Raw genomic sequence first — 21,706 nt, 5'->3', positions numbered from 1 at the left:
CAATGACAAACCTAGACAGCATCTTAAAAAGCAGAGACATCACCTTGCCAACAAAGGCCTGTATAGTGAAAGCTATGGTTTTCCCAGTACAGTGGTACCTCGGGTTAAGTACTTAATTCGTTCCGGAGGTCCGTTCTTAACCTGAAACTGTTCTTAACCTGAAGCACCACTTTAGCTAATGGGGCCTCCCGCTGCTGCCGCGCTGCTGGAGCATGATTTCTGTTCTCATCCTGAAGCAAAGTTCTTAACCCGAGGTACTATTTCTGGGTTAGCGGAGTCTGTAACCTGAAGTGTATGTAACTTGAAGTACCACTGTAGTGATGTATGGAAGTGAGAACTGGACTATAAAGAAGGCTGGTCGCCGAAGAATTGATGCTTTTGAATTATGATGCTGGAGGAGATTCTTGAGAGTCCCGTGGACTGCAAGAAGATCAAACCTCTCCATTCTGAAGGAAATCAGCCCTGAGCGCTCACTTGAAGGACAGATCCTGAAGCTGAGGCTCTAATCCTTTGGCCACGTCATGAGAAGAGAAGACTCCCTGGAAAAGACCCTGATGTTGGGAAAGATGGAGGGCACAAGGAGAAGGGGACGACAGAGGACGAGATGGTTGGACAGTGTTCTCGAAGCTACCAGCATGAGTTTGACCAAACTGCGGGAGGCAGTGGAAGACAGGAGTGCCTGGCATGCTCTGGTCCAGGGGGTCACAAAGAGTTGGACACGACTAAACGACTAAACAACAACAACAAGGTGCTACTGGAAGGAGTTTTTAAATTTTGTTTCAACTACGGCAGACCAACACGGCTACCTACCTGCTTCAGGGAAGACTCTTACTCTTAGGCTCATGGTTTCAAGTCCTCCATGTTGGGCAAAAAGATTTCTGCATTGCAGTGGGGTTAGACCAGAAGTCCTTTGTGGTCCCTTCCAGCAATATGATTCTGCAAATGTGGATTTTAGAGCCCACAAACGGGGGGCACTGCTGTGTCTTACTGCAGGTCTACTCCGAGGTCAAAAGTACAGGAAAAAGCACCAGAGGTAGGAGGGAGTCTCAATGAGGTGCTAATTGGCTGATGTCATGAAGATCCACCAGGATGCGGTTAAAGTGGGTGGGATTCTGCCCATATGGAGCAGGAATCCTGAAATAAGCAGAAAAGGCTGTGCAGTGCGTTTTCAGGACACACACACACACACACACACACACACACACGAGAACTTTTGTTTTTGGAAAGGGATGTTTTCATAACCATGGGATCCAGCCTCGTCCCAGAGCGACTCACAGCTAGGACTGTAAAGGGAAAACTGCTTTCTGGGTGGCAAAAAAGGCTCTCCGTGGTTTCAATGAAGAACAGCTGCAGTATTGACAAGGGACTGTGAGTTTGTCACAAACACAGACACACGCACACACACCCTCTCCAAACTGACACTCTCTCTCTCTCTCTCTCTCTCTGTCTCTGGTTCCCTGCATCTGGCACCCATTAAGCAAAACTCGAAATAGAAAATATATGTGCGAGACTGAACCAGCCCTGTGGTGGGAGTGGGTGCCTGGTAATTTTGACAGATGGTTGCCAGACACACGCAATTTGGACCCCTAAATACATCAGATTGATGACTCTTGGGGAAGCAGAAAGCAGCATTTGGTTGCCAACTGACTGGGGGAAACGGCCGGGTCTGCTCTTGTGTCATTAACAGCAACTTCATCTGCAGTGACTGAGAGGCAGCATGGTTTAGTGGTTATGGCATTGGACTAGGGATCTGGATTCAAATCCCCACTTGGCTATATGAGGTGTGCTGGGTGACCTAGGGTCAAGGAGTCCCTCTCGGCCTAGATTGCGGTTTAAATGACGAGACAGGGGAAGAACCATGTAGATAATTTCCAGGTCCTTGGAGAAAAGGGTGGGAGATGAATGCACTAAATAAATATTTTTTTATTATTTTTTTACTGGTCAAGCTTTATCCAGGATAACTTCTGCAGATGAGGCTGTTATTAGATGTGCAAGCTGATTTCTTTTTAAAAGGCAAAAAGTTGGCAATCTGAACCACTCACGAATGATTCTGGACATTATCTGTGTATAAAGGTAAAGGTAAAGGGACCCCTGACCATTAGGTCCAGTCGTGGCCGACTCTGGGGTTGCAGCGCTCATCTCGCTTTATTGGTCGAGGGAGCTGGCGTACAGCTTCCGGGTCATGTGGCCAGCATGACTAAGCCGCTTCTGGAGAACCAGAGCAGCCCACGGAAACACCGTTTACCTTCCTGCCGGAGCGGTACCTATTTATCTACTTGCACTTTGACGTGCTTTCAAACTGCTAGGTTGGCTGGAGCTGGGACCGAGCAATGGGAGCTCACCCCATCGCGGGGATTCGAAACGCCGACCTTCTGATCAGCAAGTCCTAGGCTCTGTGGTTTAACCCACAGCGCCACCAACGTCTGTGTATCTGCGTATAGCTGTGGACAATTCTGCCGGGATTGCTTGAGTGTGAGGTGCACTCAGGAGAGAGGGAAAAGACAGAGAGAAGAAATTGTGTACAGCTGTTGGCACCCATCTCTCTCGAAAGACATGGAGTGAGCCTTTGGGGGGGGGTGTGTGAAGACAATTTGCTGTGTGAAAAGCACCAGAGTGACCTCCCCGGGGTGCAAACCTGGGCAGTATACATGCAGATCCTGGGCTGCCCAGACGACAAGACGCCCCTCTCAATGCTCTCCAAGTCTTCCAGGTAGTGGGAAGAAACTCAGCCCCATCCGTAGCTGAGCAAATATCGGGCACCCCCAAAGCAGCCCAGTTCATTCCTGTGGGGAAACTTACTGGCCAGTCCAGTCTGTGTGGGAAGGTTCAGGGAGGCAGGAGACGATATATTGTTTATTAAAATCCTTCCTAACGTGCACTAGCGGGATGCGGGTGGTTCTATGGGTTAAACCACAGAGCCTAGGGCTTGCCAATCAGAAGGTCAGCGGTTCGAATCCCCGCGAGCGGGTGAGCTCCCGTTGCTCGGTCTCTGCTCCTGCCAACCTAGCAATTCAAAAGCACGTCAAAGTGCAAGTAGATAAATAGGTACCACTCTGGCGGGAAGGTAAACGGCGTTTCCGTGCGCTGCTCTGGTTCTCCAGAAGCGGCTTAGTCAAGCTTGCCACATGACCCGGAAGCTGTACACTGGCTCCCTTGGCCAGTAAAGCAAGATCAGCACCGCAACCCCAGAGTCATCCGCGACTGGACCTAATGGTCAGGGGTCCCTTTACCTTTACCTTTAACCTGCGCTAGCAAGTTCCTTTACTTAGCAGAGTTTTACATTCCCATTTTAAACATACAGCAGATGGCTGGTTGCAGGCTTGTTTAAACCTCTTGCTATTAGATTCCTGGTAGGTCCCCTTATATCCCTCTTAAAAGAATAATCACACCACAACTTTGTGTAAAGTATACAAAATACGTTTCCTCACATCAGTTCACAGTTGGATCCCCGAAGGCAGACTTAGTTGAAAAGTATATACATGTGGGTCTATTCCATATGGCAGGGGTCAGCAACCTTTTTCAGCAGGGGGCCGGTCCAGTGTCCCTCAGACCATGTGGGGGGCCAGACTATATTTTGAAAAAAAATATGAACAAATTCCTATGCCCCACAAACAACCCAGAGATGCATGCTAAATAAAAGGACACATTCTACTCATGTAAAAACACCAGGCAGGCCCCACAAATAACCCAGAGATGCATTTTAAATAAAAGGACTCATGTAAAAACACGCTGATTCCTGGACCGTCCGCGGGCCTGATTTAGAGGGCGATTTGGCTGCATCCGGCCCCCGGGCCTTAGGTTGCCTACCCCTGCTAGGGATAGTCCCTTTGTCCTCTGTTGGCTGAAAGCTAAAAAGCTGCTGGTCCCACGACGGAGGAAGTCAAAGAGAGTTGAAAAGAAGGAAGTGTGCTGCGTGCCTTGTCCCTTTTGTTACCTGGGCAGGTAAGGCCACGCCCACCTCTAGCCACATGCTAAAGGAAGGATGCTGCAGGCCAGGAGGAAACAGGAAGTTTTTGACTGGCTGGAACAAACATTCCCCTGCATGTCCACTCTAGGAAAACAAGGAATGTTGTACTTGACTGCTACTTATGTATCACATCCCACAGTCCGGAGGAGAGAGGCTCACTCACCTTGCAGTTTGGGTCCTTTGGCCTTTAGATGGCGCTCACACTTGGCCTTGGCTTTGAGCAGCAGGAAGATCTGCTCCTCCTTTGTCAGAACGTCGTCCACATCCTCCTGCAAGGAGACAAGAGCAAAGCGAGGTCAATATCGCTGATATGTCTATTGCTGCAAGCAATAGTGAGAGACAGCAGGGCACAAGAGACCCCAATGCCCGCAATACTGTGTCCAGATCATTTAGGTTGGGGAAATGGCTACAAAACCACCAGAGAGGTGCAATTTTCAAAAGACCACTGTATTGCACAGGACTAAATGTAAGGTTCTGCACTTGGGCAGAGATAACCAGGAACAGGAATACAGGATGGGGGATACCTGGAATGGCAGAATGAATTGATTTTAGAATGTATTTCAGTTAATTGATTGTGATTTTATGTAAGCTGTGTTACTTTTACTGTTGTTAGCCGCTCTGAGCCCGGCTTCGGCTGGGGAGGGTGGGATATAAATATTATTATTATTATTATTATTATTATTATTATTATTATTATTATTATCCTGGAAAAGAGGAGGCTGAGAGGAGATGTAACCGCCTTCTAATATCTGAAGGGCTGTCACATCGAAGATGGAGCAAGCTTGCTTTCTCCTGGTCTGGAGGGGAGGACCTAAACCAATGGATTCAAATTCCAAGCAAGGAGATTCCGACTAAACCTCAGGAAGAACTTTCATTCAGCTGTGGAATGAACTCCTTCAGAAGCTGGTGGAGTCTCTTTCATTGAAGGGTTTTTTTCAAGCTGAGGTTGGATGGCTTCTTTAGCTGTGATTAAGCTGCCTGCTTCTTGGGAGAAAAGCAATGACAAACCTAGACAGCATCTTAAAAAGCAGAGACATCACCTTGCCAACAAAGGTCCACATAGTTAAAGCTATGGTTTTCCCAGTAGTGATGTATGGAAGTGAGAGCTGGACCATAAAGAAGGCTGATCGCCAAAGAATGGATGCTTTTGAATTATGGTGCTGTAGGAGACTCTTGAGAGTCCCATGGACTGCAAGAAGATCAAACCTATTCATTCTTAAGGAAATCAGCCCCGAGTGCTCACTGGAAGGAAAGATCCTGAAGCTGAGGCTCCAAGACTTTGGCCACCTCAGGAGAAGAGAAGACTCCCTGGAAAAGACACTGATGTTGGGAAAGATGGAGGGCACAAGGAGAAGGGGACGACAGAGGATGAGATGGTTGGACAGTGTTCTTGAAGCTACCAGCATGAGTTTAACCAAACTGCGGGAGGCAGTGGAAGACAGGAGTGCCTGGTGTGCCCTGGTCCATGGGGTCACGAAGAATCGGACACGACTAAACGACTAAACAACACAATGCCATGTGGTCACTGGATAGCTCAGTTGGTTGGAGCGTGGTGCTGATAAGGCCAAGGTTGCAGGTTCGATCCCTGTATGGGGCAGTTGCCTCTTCCTGCATTGCAGTGGGTTGGACTAGATGTTCCTCAGGGTCCCTTCTAACTCTATGATTCTATACTATTGTTTGGGACAGAGTTCCTCTATGATATGCTAATATCTATTTTCTATAATATATTCCTTTATAGGGATCATACCTACAAATCACAGGACAGTAGAACAATGAGCAGAACAAAAGCTGCAGGTGTGACTGAATTTTAGACAGCGGTAGAATCACAAAGAATAGCGGCTCTGTGGAATTGCAAGTTAATTATACCCCCTTTGACATTTCAAAAAGGCCCTGCTCTTTTGGGTTGGTTCATATGCAGATAGATGCCAATGCAATTGATCTAATTAATCAGCTAAAGGGCAGGCGTGCAATCAACTCACAATTCCTGAATCAGACAACAACTTCTAACGGCCAATTATAAATAATGAGAACACAAAGGGGTCCCTGCCTCATTTCACACCTGGTTACTCGACACCCCAGGCTGATCCGCTGGCAGGGTGGTGATGAAAAACGGCTGCGGAGGGAAAAGGAACAAGTTCCTTGTCTGGATGTGACTGGTGCAGAGACAAAACCAGGGGATTGCTGTTTCGTGAAACCTTTGCCCCAATCCCTCTGCCTCCATATTGGAGCTCTTTGTCAGTTTGTATTTCTTGGTGCAGAAAGTATTGATCTGATGGGTAGAGATCTTTCCTATTCTACTTAATTCAAGAGGGTTCTGGAAGCCTCTCTGCGTGAAAGAAGCAAGCAGGACGTTCATGATGTTTGGGTTATTCCTTCGGAGAAGCTGAGCACAGCTGCCTTAAACTGGTTCTGTTATCTCTTTTGTCAAGGTCACGCTGACCATAATTATAAGGCCAGAAGGAGCCTGGGTTTCACTTTCTCTTTCTATCTCTCTTCCTTCTGGTGTGGTGTTCTGCACATCGTATGCTTAGAGTTAAGGTTTTAGTCTTATTATAAGTTGCGTGTCGAGGCTCCCAAGCCACCCCAATAAAACACAATTCACACAGAATTTTTGTTTAAGGTTTTTGGCATAATTTTGGCCACAATTTTATTAAAATACAAAAATGTGAGTGGTTGCTTAGGCATTGGTTGCGACTATCTGACGCCGAACGGGGACAGACTGACATTCGCACGCCTGCGAAAGTCAGAAAGGGAAAACATTTTGGGGAGAAAGATGGAGCTGGGTACCATGCCCTCACCTCTCCCCAAATGCTCCCAGGGGCTCTTGCGTGGCCCTAGCCCCTTGACAGGGGTTCAGACAAGAACATGGCGAGCTCCTGGATTCTTTTAACAGAAAACCCTTGCAGCAGCAGCATTGGAAGGGCAGGCACAGCCATTCCATGCCCCTCCACCAACCAATTCATAAAACCAATGCCTAACCGCAATCTTACAAGTTGTGACGATTTGCTACGCAGTACGCGGGTGGCGCTGTGGGTTAAACCACAGAGCTTAGGATTTGCTGATCAGAAGGTTGGCAGTTCGAATACCCGCGACGGGCTGAGCTCCCGTTGCTCGGTCCCAGCTCCTGCCAACCTAGCAGTTCGAAAGCACGTCAAAGTGCAAGTAGATAAATAGGTATCGCTCTGGCAGGAAGGTAAACAGCGTTTCCGTGCGCTGCTCTGTTTCGCCAGAAGCGGCTTAGTCATGCTGGCCACATGACCTGGAAGCTGTACGCCGGCTCCCTCGGCCAATAAAGCGAGATGAGTGTTAGTGTTAAGGTTTTAGCCTTATTATAAGTTATTGTAAGTTTAAGTTAAGTCTGCTGCAACTGGATTTCTTATGGACAGCGCCTATTCTGAATGTATTGGATTTGTGACCATTATTCTCATCTGCCTTTAGTAGCAGTAAAGCTTTGCTGGATGAAATCAATTGCCTCTAGTCTGGTTTTTTTGGGAATCCTGCACTGTGTTTTTACTCTGCTAACTACATGTCGGAGTTCTGCTCTGGATCAATATTGAGTAGAATTTCAATGACAATTTTGGAGTGCATTGGAGGGTGGAGATGCATTTGGCTCCTTTAAATGAAGGAACATCAGATGCTTACTCATCCTACGAAGAGATCGTTCACAAATTTAACAACTCTGTATGCGGTTTACAAAATTCATTAATAATGTGTGACACTTTGACACCTTCGAGTACATGAAATCTCAAATAATATATACCAGGCACGTCCAACGTCCAAGAGACTGCGATCAACCAGGGACCCCCCCCCCCCGCGATCGAACAGTAGATCGCAATCGACCGGTTGGACATCCCTGATATATACAATGCCTAAACAATACAGTGGTACCTCGGGTTACATACATTTCAGGTTACATACTCTTCAGGTTACAGACTCCGCTAACCCAGAAATAGTACCTCAGGTTAAGAACTTTGCTTCAGGATGAGACCAGAAATTGTGCGGTGGTGGCAGCAGGAGGCCCCATTAGCTAAAGTGGTGCTTCAGGTTAAGAACAGTTTCGGGTTAAGTACAGACCTCCAGATCGAATTAAGTACTTAACCCGAGGTACCACTGTATTGACATGCGCAACTCAGTAACTCAAATGGTCCAAATATTCCTGAAATAAGTCCATGAGAACAACTCTCTGTGTGTATTCCCAATTCAACTCCAACGACGAGATACCCGGATTTGAAGCTCCACCCACTAGACCGCACTTCCTCCTGATTTCCTTTTTTTCCAGGAGAATGGGAAGTGGATCTAAGCACCCAGGCATGTGCCTGCTACACACTCTTTACGGATTAGGAAACACTGCTCATGTCTGCAGCCTTTAAAGGTGTTTGGGGCACCCTACTAAACAGTCGTCCCCCCTCTTTCAAGGCTGCAGCGGGGGAACCTTTTCATTGCCGCCCTGATAAATATAGCGCAAGACAACAGCTGATGACAGGCTCCCAAAGGAACATCTCTTCCCCGCTGCCTTGGAAATACCGGCGGGGTTAAAAATATATTTTTTTCTTTCTGGGGGTGGGCATCTCCCTTGTAAATCGCCCTGTCTGCCACCAGGAATTCTACCTCCCAGATGTCCTTTCCGCTCCATCAACAACATCCCAGCTAAATCCCCCAAACAAACAATGACACGCGGGCGATGTTGGAAGTTGCCGCCTCGACCAGTTCCCCTCGGTTCCAAAAAAGGAGATGCTGCTCCTGGGGTATAAGGGCGGATCTACGCACAGGAAAAAATCCCACTATAAATAAGTCAGAAATTAGATTATAAGAACAAAAAAAATCCCTATGGGAAAAAGCGCATAAAAATTTCCTGCTCTCTGGCGCCATCTAGTGTTGCATGTTTATAGCACATTCAAATTGTTGTTTGTTTACTAACGTAGCTGAACCCTAGGTTAGAGAGAGTGTTTATATTGTGATTTTACGTTGTGAACCACCCTGAGATGTTAGAATTGTGGGGTTGGATGGAATCCTGAGGCTCATCTAGTCCAAACCCCTGAAATGCAAGAATATGCAGCAGTACCATACGGAAATCGAACCTGCAAGCTTGGTGTCATCAGCGCCACACTCAAAACAACTGAGCAATGAGTATAGGGTGGTATACAGATTTAATAAATAAATAAGTGAATAAATAAATAAATTTCTGCAAAAAAAAAAAAAAAAAAGGTCCCGCAATAATCACACACAGAGGATATTGCCTTCTCTGGAGTCAAAGCACCAGTCCAGCTAGTTCAGTACAGTCGTATCTTGGTTCTAAAACTTAATCTGTTCCGGAAGTCCTTTCCAAAACCAAAGCGTTCCAAAACCAAGGCGCGCTTTCCCATAGAAAGAAATGCAAAATGGATTAACCCGTTCCAGACTTTTAAAAGCGACCCCTAAAACAGCAATTGAACATGGATTTTGCTATCTAATGAGACCATTGATCCGTAAAATGAAAGCAATAAACAATGTACTGCAGTCACACAATCCATCCATGCATCAGTAGCTGAACTGGGTTCCACACAGTCACAGAAACAAAAACGCAAAATAAGTAGCCAAAGCAGACAGACCTCAGCATGACACTCAAATCGGAACACATTCGACTTCCGAAGAAGGTTCACAAACTGGAACACTTACTTCCGGGTTAGCTGCATTCAGGTTCCAAGTTGTTCAGGTTCCAAGTTGTTCGAGTACCAAGGCGTTTGAGAACCAAGGTGTCACTGTATTGTCTATAAAGGTAAAGGTAAAGGGACCCCTGACCATTAGGTCCAGTCGTGGCCGACTCTGGGGTTGTGGCGCTCATCTCGCTTTACTGGCCAAGGGAGCTGGCATACAGCTTCCGGGTCATGTGGCCAGCATGACTGAGCCGCTTCTGGAGAACCAGAGCAGCGCACGGAAACGCCATTTACCTTCCCGCCGGAGAGGTACCTATTTATCTACTTGCACTTTGACGTGCTTTCGAACTGCTAGGTTGGCAGGAGCAGGGACCAAGCAACGGGAGCTCACCCCATCGCGGGGATTCGAACTGCCGACCTTCTGATCGCCAACTCCTAGGCTCTGTGGTTTAACCCACAGCATACCCATGGGTCAATCTTGTCCCCCCGAGGCCGTTTCCCCAAACCACACCCACCTGTCAATCAGCTGACAACTGCTGGGGGACGTCACCCAGCGGGCAAGATTCCATCCTGCGCCAGTTCCCCCGCTGGGAACGGGTGTTTGTGCACGGTGCAGCTGGAGCAGCCGGGGTTAAACCCTGCTCATGCCCGTCATCAAGAGATGTGCAATTGTGAGACATCTTGATTGGCATTGTTGTAAACAAAAATTGCCCTTTTCCCTTACGGGGTATCCAAGAGCCCATATAGAGTCCTTACGTAGGTTCCCTATTGGTAGGAGAAAATAACAGAGGCCAACCAGAGAATACTGAGAAGCAAAGCAGCTAGTAAGTCTGATCTTTATTGATCTGTTGCAACAGGATGCTCCCCTCACCCGCAGGAGAGAGGAGGGACCCAGAAAAATGGCATGCAAGGCCTTATAAAGACTTTTGAAATTCCCATCCTGTAGATCAAGACCACCCACAGAAACATCATACATACATCACAGAAGGGGTGTAACCTAAGACCACCCCGCAGATACATCACACCTACATCACAGAAAAGGCGGTCCAAAATAGAAATTTTAATATTGTTTTTCTCCTGTTTATCTCCTGTCTGGCAGGTTACTTAATTGGATTTCTTGGGTAGCCTGGCCAGTCTTTTGTAATGATAAATACTTAGTTCCTGGACCAGGTCACAGACTCACACCTTATTCAAACACAGACATACCCTTAAGACAGGATTTGTGAACGAAAAGACAATGGGGAGGCTTTTCCACTTCGACCTTGCAGACAAAACATTTGCTCAGTTTAGGAATCAAAATGGTTCCAGGTTGGCCTTCCTGTGCTGATCTATGTATGTGCTTGGTTGGTACACTTATGAACATTACCATATATCTAAGACCTCAAAATTCCTATCACAGCATCTCGCCCCGTGGTCCGTAAGAACATAGGAGGCTGACTTAGACAGAATCAGACCGTGGGGTTATCTAGTTCAATATTGAACCAGGGCAGTTAAGCCTCTGGGCAACCTAAACCGCCATCGCTGGTGGTCTGGGTGCCCAAGCAAGTTCTGTCTGGGTGGGCAGCCTTGCCCAAGCAACAAGTTGCTCAATCATGCTGAGGAGCCAAGCCTCGTAACGCTGCCAGATGGAGTCCAGCGTGCCAGGTTTTAAAGAGTTCCAGAAGGCAGAGCCCAAAAACAAAAGAGCAGGTGGAGACCGAGGGAAATAAATATATTTGATTACTCAACGCTGCCCATCTTTGCCGTCGCTGGCAAGTTCTACCCCCCCTCTCTCAAATTAGACATCGCTGCACGGAGACATCTGCCCCATCTGCTGGGGGTCTTTGTTTGCTGAGAAAGCAATTAACCGGGCAACCAGGCCATTGTTGACACAGTCTCACTAGCGGGCCCTCGGCCCAGGGCCAGCGTTTCCACTGGGACCGTTTTCCTCCACGCTCTTTGCAATCAAGATCACCCTAACGAGCAGAGCCAATCAAATTACGCTCAGGAATTTGGAGCCCTCGCTCCGTTTTGGGCTGCGTCCAAGCTTCAATCAGAGACATCCTTTTCAAGTATCTGCAAAAACCGGGGCCCCACACACGTTATAGGATTCCCGATTCATGAGGCCCCAGAAGATGGGGCTGCCAGTTTATAGAATCGCAGAATAGTAGAGTTCTGTGGGACACCCAAGGGTTCTCTAGTCTAACCCCCCCCTGCTATGCAGAAATCTCAGCTAAAGCATCCAGGGCAGATGGTCCGCCAACCTCTGCTTAGAAACCTCCAAGGTAACCCGAGAACCGCGGTCCAGTCCAGAATCCGTAGGTTCCGCTAGGAGTCAGTCCAACAGGGCCAAGGCAGGACACGAGGCAGGAAACCAGGCAGACAGGTACAGGATCTCAGGAAGGTTTTGGCATACAGCAATGTTGCTCCCGCAATCTGGGGCGGGATCCGACAGCCTTTTATCTCTGATGGGGTAACGGCCGGTCCTGATCCCCCAGCGACTCACCTCCCTGTCTCGCCCGAAGGCAAGCACTCCTCCTGCAAGTACTCAGGTCTCTCCTTCTCTCAGACCTCAGTCTCTGCAGCTCGGGAGACGTCGGTGGGTTACTAGACCCAGGGGCCACCTCAGCCTCCCCTGACCAAACCGGTAGTGGAGCAGCTGTAAGTGATGGCCCAGCTGGAGGCAACGAGGTGGAAGAAAGAAGATTCCACCTAAACATTAGGAAGAACTTCCTGACAGTAAGAGCTGTTCGACAGTGGAATTTGCTGCCAAGGAGTGTGGTGGAGTCTCCTTCTTTGGAGATCTTTAAGCAGAGGCTTGACAACCATATGTCAGGAGTGCTCTGATGGTGTTTCCTGCTTGGCAGGGGGTTGGACTCGATGGCCCTTGTGGTCTCTTCCAACTCTATGATTCTATGATTCTATGAGGTCATCTCCGCATCTGGAGCCAGGGCAGGCTCAGGCCCCTGACTCGGCCCAGCTAGTGCTTGTTGCAGGGGAACCTGTGCAGACTGGGGCTCTTCAGGATCAGGCCCCAGACTAGGTTCAGATGCCGCCTGAGGCAAAGGATCCGGTGCAGACTAAGTCTCCTCTGGTTACAAGTCCGAGCCACAGTCCCAGGCCATCACACAAGGAAGGAGCTGTCTCAAACAGGGACAGGGAGTCGGGTCCACTGTTGAACAGCTCATACTGTCAGAAAGCTCTTCCTGATGTTAAGTCGGAATCCCCTTCCTTGTAACTCGAAGGCATGAATTCGAGTCCTACCTTGCGCTACCTGAAGCACCACTTTAGCTAATGGGGCTTCCTGCTGCCGCCGCGCCGCCGAAGCACAATTTCTGTTCTCATCCTGAAGCAAAGTTCTTAACCTGAAGCACTATTTCTGGGTTAGCGGAGTCTGTAACCTGAAGCGTATGTAACCTGAGGTACCACTGTACTAACTTTTTTTGTCTTTTCCACCAGAAATGGGAAGACCAGTTATTAAGGCTTATATTAATATATGGATTTTATTAGAACCGTTTCCCTCCTCCACCCTCCCCTGTTTATAGGCATTATGGTTTGGGAATTGGACGCCAGTTAAGTTGGCAAAGATCCACAAATTGAAATGCAACCCGTGTTGGAGATGTGGTGGAGAAATAGGAACAACAATACATATGTGGTGGAGGTGTGAGGAAATTAAGAAATTTTGGGTAGTAGTACATGAAGAACTAAAGAAGATGTTGAAAATATCAATAACAAAGAGCCCAGAGACATATCTCCTTGGATTGATAGATGATGAGATACCACGGGGAGGGGGGGAATAATTTTTCTATATGCGAATACAGCTGCTAGAATAGTGATTGCTGCTAGGTCGAAGTCACAAACTATACCCACAAAGGAGGAATGGATTTGTAAACTAAATGACTATTTAATTTTGGCAAAATTAACTGCTACAATAAGAAATCAAAAATTAAAAAAGGAGTGGAAATGTTTTGATGAATATCAGGCAAAATATTGCTCAAAAAAAGATACGCTAATATGCCTGGATTAAAATGTGAAGTACTAGATGGAAGAAAAAATAGTTAGGAAAGATAATAAGAATATATAGATGATCTGAGAAGGTTGCAGAATGCAAAGATTATTGTAAATTGTATAATGTGGAGGAAATCGAGTGGGGGAGGAGGGAAGTGGGAGGAAAGAGAAAAGAATAATATGATGGATTGAGAAAATATAAATGTAAATGTATGGGGGCGGGTGGGGAGGAAATGATGTTGGCTTTGGTACATCTGTATTGTAAAGTAATATGTGAAAACCAATTTAAAAAAACACAAAAAAGAAAAAAACACATTATGGTTTGGGAATTGTTTTTATCGCAAGGGTGAAGATCATTTCTGCATTGTGGGGCCGGGGGTTGGAATAGATGAGCCTTGGGGTCCCTAAAATTTGACGTTTATTTGGGGAGTTGCAGCCATAGCTGTCAACTTACAGATTTGAAAATAAGGGACCAGCAGCCAAAATAAGGGATTTTAGACAACCAGTTAAAAGGGACCAGATAATTTTGGAGAGCAGCGCCGGTTTTTAGCCCTTCATTTCCAGAGGTTGCTGCTCAAGACACCAGCCGATGAAACACTGCAATTAAATAACTACAAGCAGCAACCACTTTTTGCGCAAAGCGAAGTCCAAGCTACAAAGATGCTGCTGCGGTTCTGTATCTTTTCTCTCGTGCTCCATCTGCAGCTCTCAGTTCCATCAGGCGGGGCAGGAGGAAGAGGGGGGGGGATAGCGCCCGAAGTAAACCCGCAGATCAGACCATCTATGCTAGTCTACCACTACAAATCTATGGGAGAAGTGCTTGCGGTCCTTCCCTTGTAGCCCTTGGCTCCTCGTCAATTCATAGACCATGCCAGGCTGCCCATCTCATTTGGGTCCTTTGGCGGCACAGCCACAGTACGGCCTAGCGGGAGCGGGAGCGGGGGTGATGGGCAGAGGGGAGGCCCCAGGCAGAGACGCCCTGTTCGGCGGCCATGAGGAGGATGGTGGCGGAAGGGCCCGAGGCTCCACCAGTCCCGGCGGGGAGGGACTCCCAGGGGTCGAGGCTGGTGAGAGGAGGCCGGAGGGGGGCGGGCCGGGCAGCCAAGCAACACAGTTGGAGCCTCCCTCCTCCCTGGCTGGCAGGGAGGGAGGGAGAGGAGCTGCTTCCTTTGAAACCCGGGAAATTTAAGGGACATCCATCAATAAGGGACAGCAGTGGGACATGGCGCTGGGAGAAGGGACTGTCCCGCCAAATAAGGGACGCTTGACAGCTATGGTTGCAGCTCACATAACACGGCTGTAGAACAGCAGTGAAGATGAATTGAAAACAAGGAAGAATCTGGAATGTTCTGGTTTTTACGGGTTGGTCTTTGGGAGACCGGGTGATACCCAGACTGAGCCGCACCTGCTGCTCCTGTTTAGGATCTGAAAATCCACAGGTGGGAGAAGCTACTGCTGCCTTTGGCTTGGCCTCTGCAGCCGGTTTTCGACTTGCTCATTTCTGAACCCGGCGCTTCGCAGAAGCCAATGTTCTTGAGGTTTAGTCGCTCCAGCACGTAGCTTTCCGTCAAAATGACATTTCGAATGCTAAGAGGTTTTCTCTCTCCTCGGTGGTTTGCAACCCTCTCCTCTGTTCCTGCCAAGGCGCTTTTGCAAAAAACAAATCCCAACCTCAACAAAATTGATTCTCTGTTATTTAACTCGGGGGAATGGAGATGGAGGCTGGGTTGGGGATTCTGAGAACGGGGCTTCTGTCCGGCATCCGTGAAATCCGTTGCGCTGAAGTCCCCGTCTCCAGAAACCCCAAAACCCCTTGAGAAAAGACAACTTGGGATAATTATGATAATGGTTTTCAGTATTTCCATTCGGCTGGCTGATCTCCCGGCTGCAAAAAGTCAAGTCTCCGAGGAGAGCTCAGATTCGAGGTTGTTTACGGGACTAGTTTTCAGGAATAACGCAGCGCTGTTTGGGGCTTTGCGTCTCAGGACCCCTTCCTCTGGCAAAGCGTCAAGTATCGTAAAGAGCAAACACAGACGGTTTCGCAACTGCTGAGAGCATCAGGACAGGCGGGGATTTGGCCAGAGAGAGGCTGTGAGATGGTTCGCAATTCGGAGAACTCCGTGGAACACTTGGAAATTGGATAGAGGGAAGTGTTTCTCTCCCTCTCAATGATGCTAAAACTCACGGGCAGTCAAGGAAGCTGAAGGAAGAGCAAAATAAAGTCCTTGGTCCCTGGTCCTGAATGGGGTAACTGTGCCCCTGAAGGACCAGGTGCGCAGCCTGGGAGTCATTCTGGACTCACAGCTGTCCATGGAGGCGCAGGTCAATTCTGTGTCCGGGGCATCTGTCTACCAGCTCCATCTGGTACACAGGATGAGACCCCACCTGCCCACAGACTGTCTTGCCAGAGTGGTGCATGCTCTGGTTATCTCCCGCTTGGACTACTGCAATGCGCTCTACGTGGGGCTGCCTTTGAAGGTGACCTGGAAACTACAACTAATCCAGAATGCGGCAGCTAGACTGGTGACTGGGAGTGGCCGCCGAGACTACATAACACCGGTCTTGAAAGACCTACATTGGCTCCCAGTACGTTTCCAAGCACAATTCAGAGTGTTGGTGCTGACCTTTAAAGCCCTAAACGGCCTCAGTCCAGTAGACCTGAAGGAGCGTCTCCACCCCCATCGTTCTGCCTGGACACTGAGGTCCAGCGCCGAGGGCCTTCTGGTGGTTCCCTCATTGCGAGAAGCAAAGCTACAGGGAACCAGGCAGAGGGCCTTCTCGGTGGTGGTGCCCGCCCTGTGGAATGCCCTCCCATCAGATGTCAAAGCGATAAACAACTACCTGACATTCAGAAGACATCTTAAGGCAGCCCTGTTCAGGGAAGTTTTTAATGTGTGACATTTTAGTGTATTTTTGGTCTCTGTGGAAGCCGCCCAGAGTGGCTGGGGAAACCCAGCCAGATGGGCGGGGTACAAATAAATTATTATTATTATTATTATTATTATTATTATTATTATTACTTCTTCCTGCAGCGAAAGGTTAACCTATGGAACACCCTCCCACAAGAGACAGGGATGACCTCCAAATTGATGGCTTTAGAAGAGGATTAGATGAATTCACGGAGGGAGAGTAGACATGATGGCTGTTCTCTGCCTCCACAGTCATAGGCAGAGATCCTTCTGAATGCCAGTTTCTGGAAACCAAAGGAGCGGAGCGGGATCTCGCGTTCGAATACTGCTCATGGGTTTCCCACAGGCACTGTGAGAAAAGGATGCTGGGAACTTCCGACAAAAGAAGAATGGCGGACAAAATAATGGACTACGCAGAATTAGATAAAGTGACAGGAAGGATTCAAAACCTGCGGGACCAGAGATTTACAGAAGATGGGAGGAAATATACGAACTATTTGAAGAGCAACTGTAATCAGCAAATTACGCTAGCAGGACTACAAGAAGTTTCTCCAATATATGAAACATTGCAAAGTCGTGAAAGAAGAGAGATATTAGTTATGGAATTTAAATGTAATAGTGAATGTAAGAAATGTAAATTAAGTGAACAGATTGGAAAATTTTCAGACCTGTTTAATGTTTGATCGTGTTTTTAATATTCTGTTGGGAGCTGCCCAGAGTGGCTGGGGAAACCCAGCCATATGTAAAGGTAAAGGGACCCCTGACCATTAGGTCCAGTCGTGGCCGACTCTGGGGTTGCGGCGCTCATCTCGCTTTATTGGCCGAGGGAGCCGACGTACAGCTTCCGGGTCATGTGGCCAGCATGACTAAGCCGCTTCTGGCGAACCAGAGCAGCGCATGGAAACGCCATTTACCTTCCCGCCAGAGCGGTACCTATTTATCTACTTGCACTTTCGACGTGCTTTCGAACTGCTAGGTTGGCAGGAGCAGGGACCGAGCAACGGGAGCTCACCCTGTTGCGGGGATTCGAATCGCTGACCTTCTGATCAGTGAATCCTAGGCTCTGTGGTTTAACCCACAGCGCCACCCGCGTCCCTATGAGCGGGGTATAAATAAATAAATATAACAACAACAGCAACAACAATTACCTGGGACCTTCTGCATGCAAGACTGTTGCTCTGCCATTGAGCCACATCCATTCCACATTCCCCTCTCTGCATGCCAACCCCTTCCCTGCCATCTCCAGTGGTTCCTGGGCTGGCACTTGTGCCAAGATACCTTCTTATTCCTGGCAGTCGGGTATGTCTGTGTGTGCAGCTACTGCTGCTTGCTTTGCTACTGTAGCCCCAGTCCGCTCCAGCTGGCTCTCCGAGATTTATTTATTTTAAAACCTTTCCAGCCTTAACATTACAGGAAATCAGCTGCAAACCACTTTATTTTTTTTTAACGATGAAAATAATGTCTATTCTTGTTCGCCCCCACTTCCTTCTTAAAAACAGCCAATCTGAAAAGCACACAAATATAGATCGTTCCCGACAAAAACGAGGATAAAAACGGAAACATGCTACTGCTAAATGACGGGAAGGCAACAAATGTCACCTCTCAGTCTTCTTCTTAGACTCAGGAGAAGATGGAGAGGTCTCCATCTCCATCTCCCAATATCTGAAGGGCTGTCAGATGGAATTGATGCGTTTGAATTATGGTGCTGGAGGAGACTCTTGAGAGTCCCATGGGCTGCAAGAAGATCAAACGCATCCATTCTTAAAGAAATCAGCCCTGAGTGCTCACTGGAAGGACAGATCGTGAAGCTGAGGCTCCAAGACTTTGGCCACCTCATGAGAAGAGAAGACTCCCTGGAAAAGACCCTGATGTTGGGAAAGATGGAGGGCACAAGGAGAAGGGGACGACAGAGGACAAGATGGTTGGACAGTATTCTCGACGCTACAAACATGAGTCTGACCAAACTGCGGGAGGCAGTGGAAGACAGGAGGGCCTGGCGTGCTCTGGTCCAGGGGGTCATGAAGAGTCGGACACGACTCCTCTTCATCCTGGAGAAGAGTGACTAGTGGGGTGCCACAGGGTTCTGTCTTGGGCCCGGTCTTATTCAACATCTTTATCAACGACTTGGATGATGGACTCAAGGTCATCCTGATCAAATTTGCAGATGACACCAAACTGGGAGGGGTGGCTAACACCCCAGAGGACAGGATCACACTTCAAAACGACCTTGACAGATTAGAGAACTGGGCCAAAACAAACAAGATGAATTTTAACAGGGAGAAATGTAAAGTATTGCACATGGGCAAAAAAAATGAGAGGCACAAATACAAGATGGGTGACACCTGGCTTGAGAGCAGTACATGTGAAAAGGATCTAGGAGTCTTGGTTGACCACAAACTTGACATGAGCCAACAGTGTGACGCGGCAGCTAAAAAAGCCAATGCAATTCTGGGCTGCATCAATAGGAGTATAGCATCTAGATCAGTTCTGGGCACCACAGTTCAAGAAGGACACTGACAAACTGGAACGTGTCCAGAGGAGGGCAACCAAAATGGTCAAAGGCCTGGAAACGATGCCTTATGAGGAACGGCTAAGGGAGCTGGGCATGTTTAGCCTGGAGAAGAGGAGGTTAAGGGGTGATATGATAGCCATGTTCAAATATATAAAAGGATGTCACATAGAGGAGGGAGAAAGGTTGTTTTCTGCTGCTCCAGAGAAGCGGACACGGAGCAATGGATCCAAACTACAAGAAAGAAGATTCCACCTAAACATTAGGAAGAACTTCCTGACAGTAAGAGCTGTTCGAGAGTGGAATTTGCTGCCAAGGAGTGTGGTGGAGTCTCCTTCTTTGGAGGTCTTTAAGCAGAGGCTTGACAACCATATGTCAGGAGTGCTCTGATGGTGTTTCCTGCTTGGCAGGGGGTTGGACTCGATGGCCCTTGTGGTCTCTTCCAACTCTATGATTCTATGATTCTATGACTAAACGACTAAACAACAACAACAGATGGAGTAAGCCTGTTTTCTGCTGCTCCGGAGGGTAGGACTCAAACCCATGGCTTCAAGGTGCAAGAAAGGAGATTTCGACTCAATCTCAGGAAGAATTTTCTGGCGGTAAGAGGCGTTCAGCAGTGGAACAGTCTCCCTCAGAAGACGGTGGACTCCAGAACATCGGAGTTTTTAAAAAAGAGGTTGGCTGGCCATTGCTCATGGATGCTTTAGCTCTTGGGGGCTATTCCCGCCTGCCTCCCACCTGCATTCGCTCCATAAGACGTACACACATTTCCCCTTACTTTTTAGGAGGGAAAAGGTGCGTCTTATGGAGCGAAAAATATGGCAAGTGCTTGAACACAACAATCTATATCCAAATGAAGTTCTGATGCACAAAATAGGGTGATGGATGTGGTTTGAGGCCAAACACCTTTTGACCCTGAGGCTCTAAACTTCCACATACAGTGGCACCCTGGTTCTCAAACTTAATCCGTTCCAGAAGTCTGTTCCAAAACCAAGGCGCGCTTTTCCATAGAAAGTAATGCAAAACGGATTCATCTGTTCCAGACTTTTAAAAACAACCATCAAAACAGCAATTTGACATGACTTTTAATATTTAATGAGACCACTGATCTATAAAATGAAAGCAATAAACAATGTACTGCAGTCACACACACAATCAATCAATCAATCAATCAATCAGTCAGTCAGTAGCTGAACTGGGTTTCACACAGTCACAAAACCAAAAAAGCCTCCAAAATGCAAAAGAAATAGTGAAAACAGACAGACCTCAGCGTAACACTCAAAATGGAGCACGTTTGGCTTCCGAAAAAAGTTTGCAAACCGGAACACTTCCTTCCGGGTTTGCAGTGTTTGGGTCCCAAGTTGTTGGAGTACCAAGGCGTTTGAGAACCAAGGTACCACTGTACAACAGAAAAACTACTTGCTTAGCTGATCTGCCTGGATGGCGTGGTGAGCTCATCACTCATAAGGAAATGACTCTGCACAGATAATATTGAGTGGACCGGTATTAAAAATAGCCTCTGCCAGCCGGGCAGATTTTATTTTATGAGTTAAAGGATTTATAGCCTCCCTTTCGACAAATGCTTCAAGGTGGCCAGTGATAAATACTAAATAATTGCAGTGCTACCTGGACACGCCTGAGATTGAACCAAAGAAACAGATTTCCTGTTTGACCCAATGCCTGCTGGATAATCTAACTGAGGATGAATGGACCTGTCAATTTTGGTTTCTCTCAGCTTTTCATATTTTGGCTTCTCCATCCTACGCTCAGGTTGTAGACACAGTATGTGTAAATAAAAGCATATAACCTAAAAAGGTAAAAGGTAAAGGGCCCCTGGAGGGTTAAATCCTATCAAAGGCAACTATGGGGTTGCAGCGCTCATCTCGCTTTCAGGCCGAGGGAGCTGGCGTTTGTCCACAGACAGCTTTGCGGGTCATGTGGCCAGCATGACAAAACCACTTCTGGCACAATAGGTGACTGTGACGGAAACCAGAGCGCACAGAAACGCTGTTTACCTTCCTGCTGCAGTGGTACCTATTTATCTACTTGCACTGGTGTGCTTTCAAACTGCTAGGTTGGCAGAAGCTGGGACAGAGCAACGGGAGCTCACTTCATCGCAGGGATTTGAACAGCCGACCTTCTGATCAGCAAGCCCAAGAGGCTCAGTGGTTTAGACCACAGCGCCACCCACGTCCTAAAGATACCACAGTCTCTGCTGACCTTCATTCCAAGGAATCTGAACCTGTGTAAGTGCCTGGGACCCTTGCAATGTCTTATCCCTGGAGTCTCTCACCCCTTGGAGATTGGGGTCCCATATTATGACCACTGACTGGAACAGAATGACATGCGCTTTGTTTATTGACTCCCATTTCTGATTCTCGACTTCCTTCCAGCTAGTGACCAAAGAGCAGAATTCAAATAGAGGACTGCGCATACACGACTTGGCAGCCACGGAGCGTGGATGTAATTTGGAACCCCTCCACATCCTTTGGTCATCTTGTGAGGCTTTAATGATAGCAACCTTGATTTTTATGGCGGCCTAATACCGTATATCAATGGCACATTAGCATTTACAGCCTCGATGCATCCGTAGCATCTGCCCAATTTATCTCTGGACAGCCTGGGTTTCTGGGAATCGGAGGCGGCACTGTACTGTGACGGTATCGCTGCAAGAGAACTATGTGGAAAACCAAGAGTA

General features: G+C 47.8%; 1 protein-coding gene and 1 long non-coding RNA gene across 2 annotated transcripts in view; one reads left to right on the top strand and one right to left on the bottom strand.

Moving 5' to 3' along the window:
• PTH1R (parathyroid hormone 1 receptor) overlaps positions 1-21,706 on the bottom strand; it is a 125,605-nt gene that overhangs the window by 49,254 nt on the left and 54,645 nt on the right. The window contains exon 2 of the mRNA XM_083579802.1: positions 4,131-4,236. Coding sequence (XP_083435928.1) covers positions 4,131-4,236 — 106 coding nt within the window. The remainder of the gene's footprint in view (positions 1-4,130; positions 4,237-21,706) is intronic.
• LOC310746357 overlaps positions 1-21,706 on the top strand; it is a 123,626-nt gene that overhangs the window by 87,713 nt on the left and 14,207 nt on the right. The gene's annotated exons all lie outside the window — the stretch shown is intronic.

The sequence above is a fragment of the Podarcis filfolensis genome (assembly GCF_964270895.1).
Source record: "Podarcis filfolensis genome assembly, chromosome: 12".
NCBI classification, from domain to species: Eukaryota; Metazoa; Chordata; class Lepidosauria; order Squamata; family Lacertidae; genus Podarcis; species Podarcis filfolensis.
This window is presented reverse-complemented; position numbering and strand designations above follow the sequence as displayed.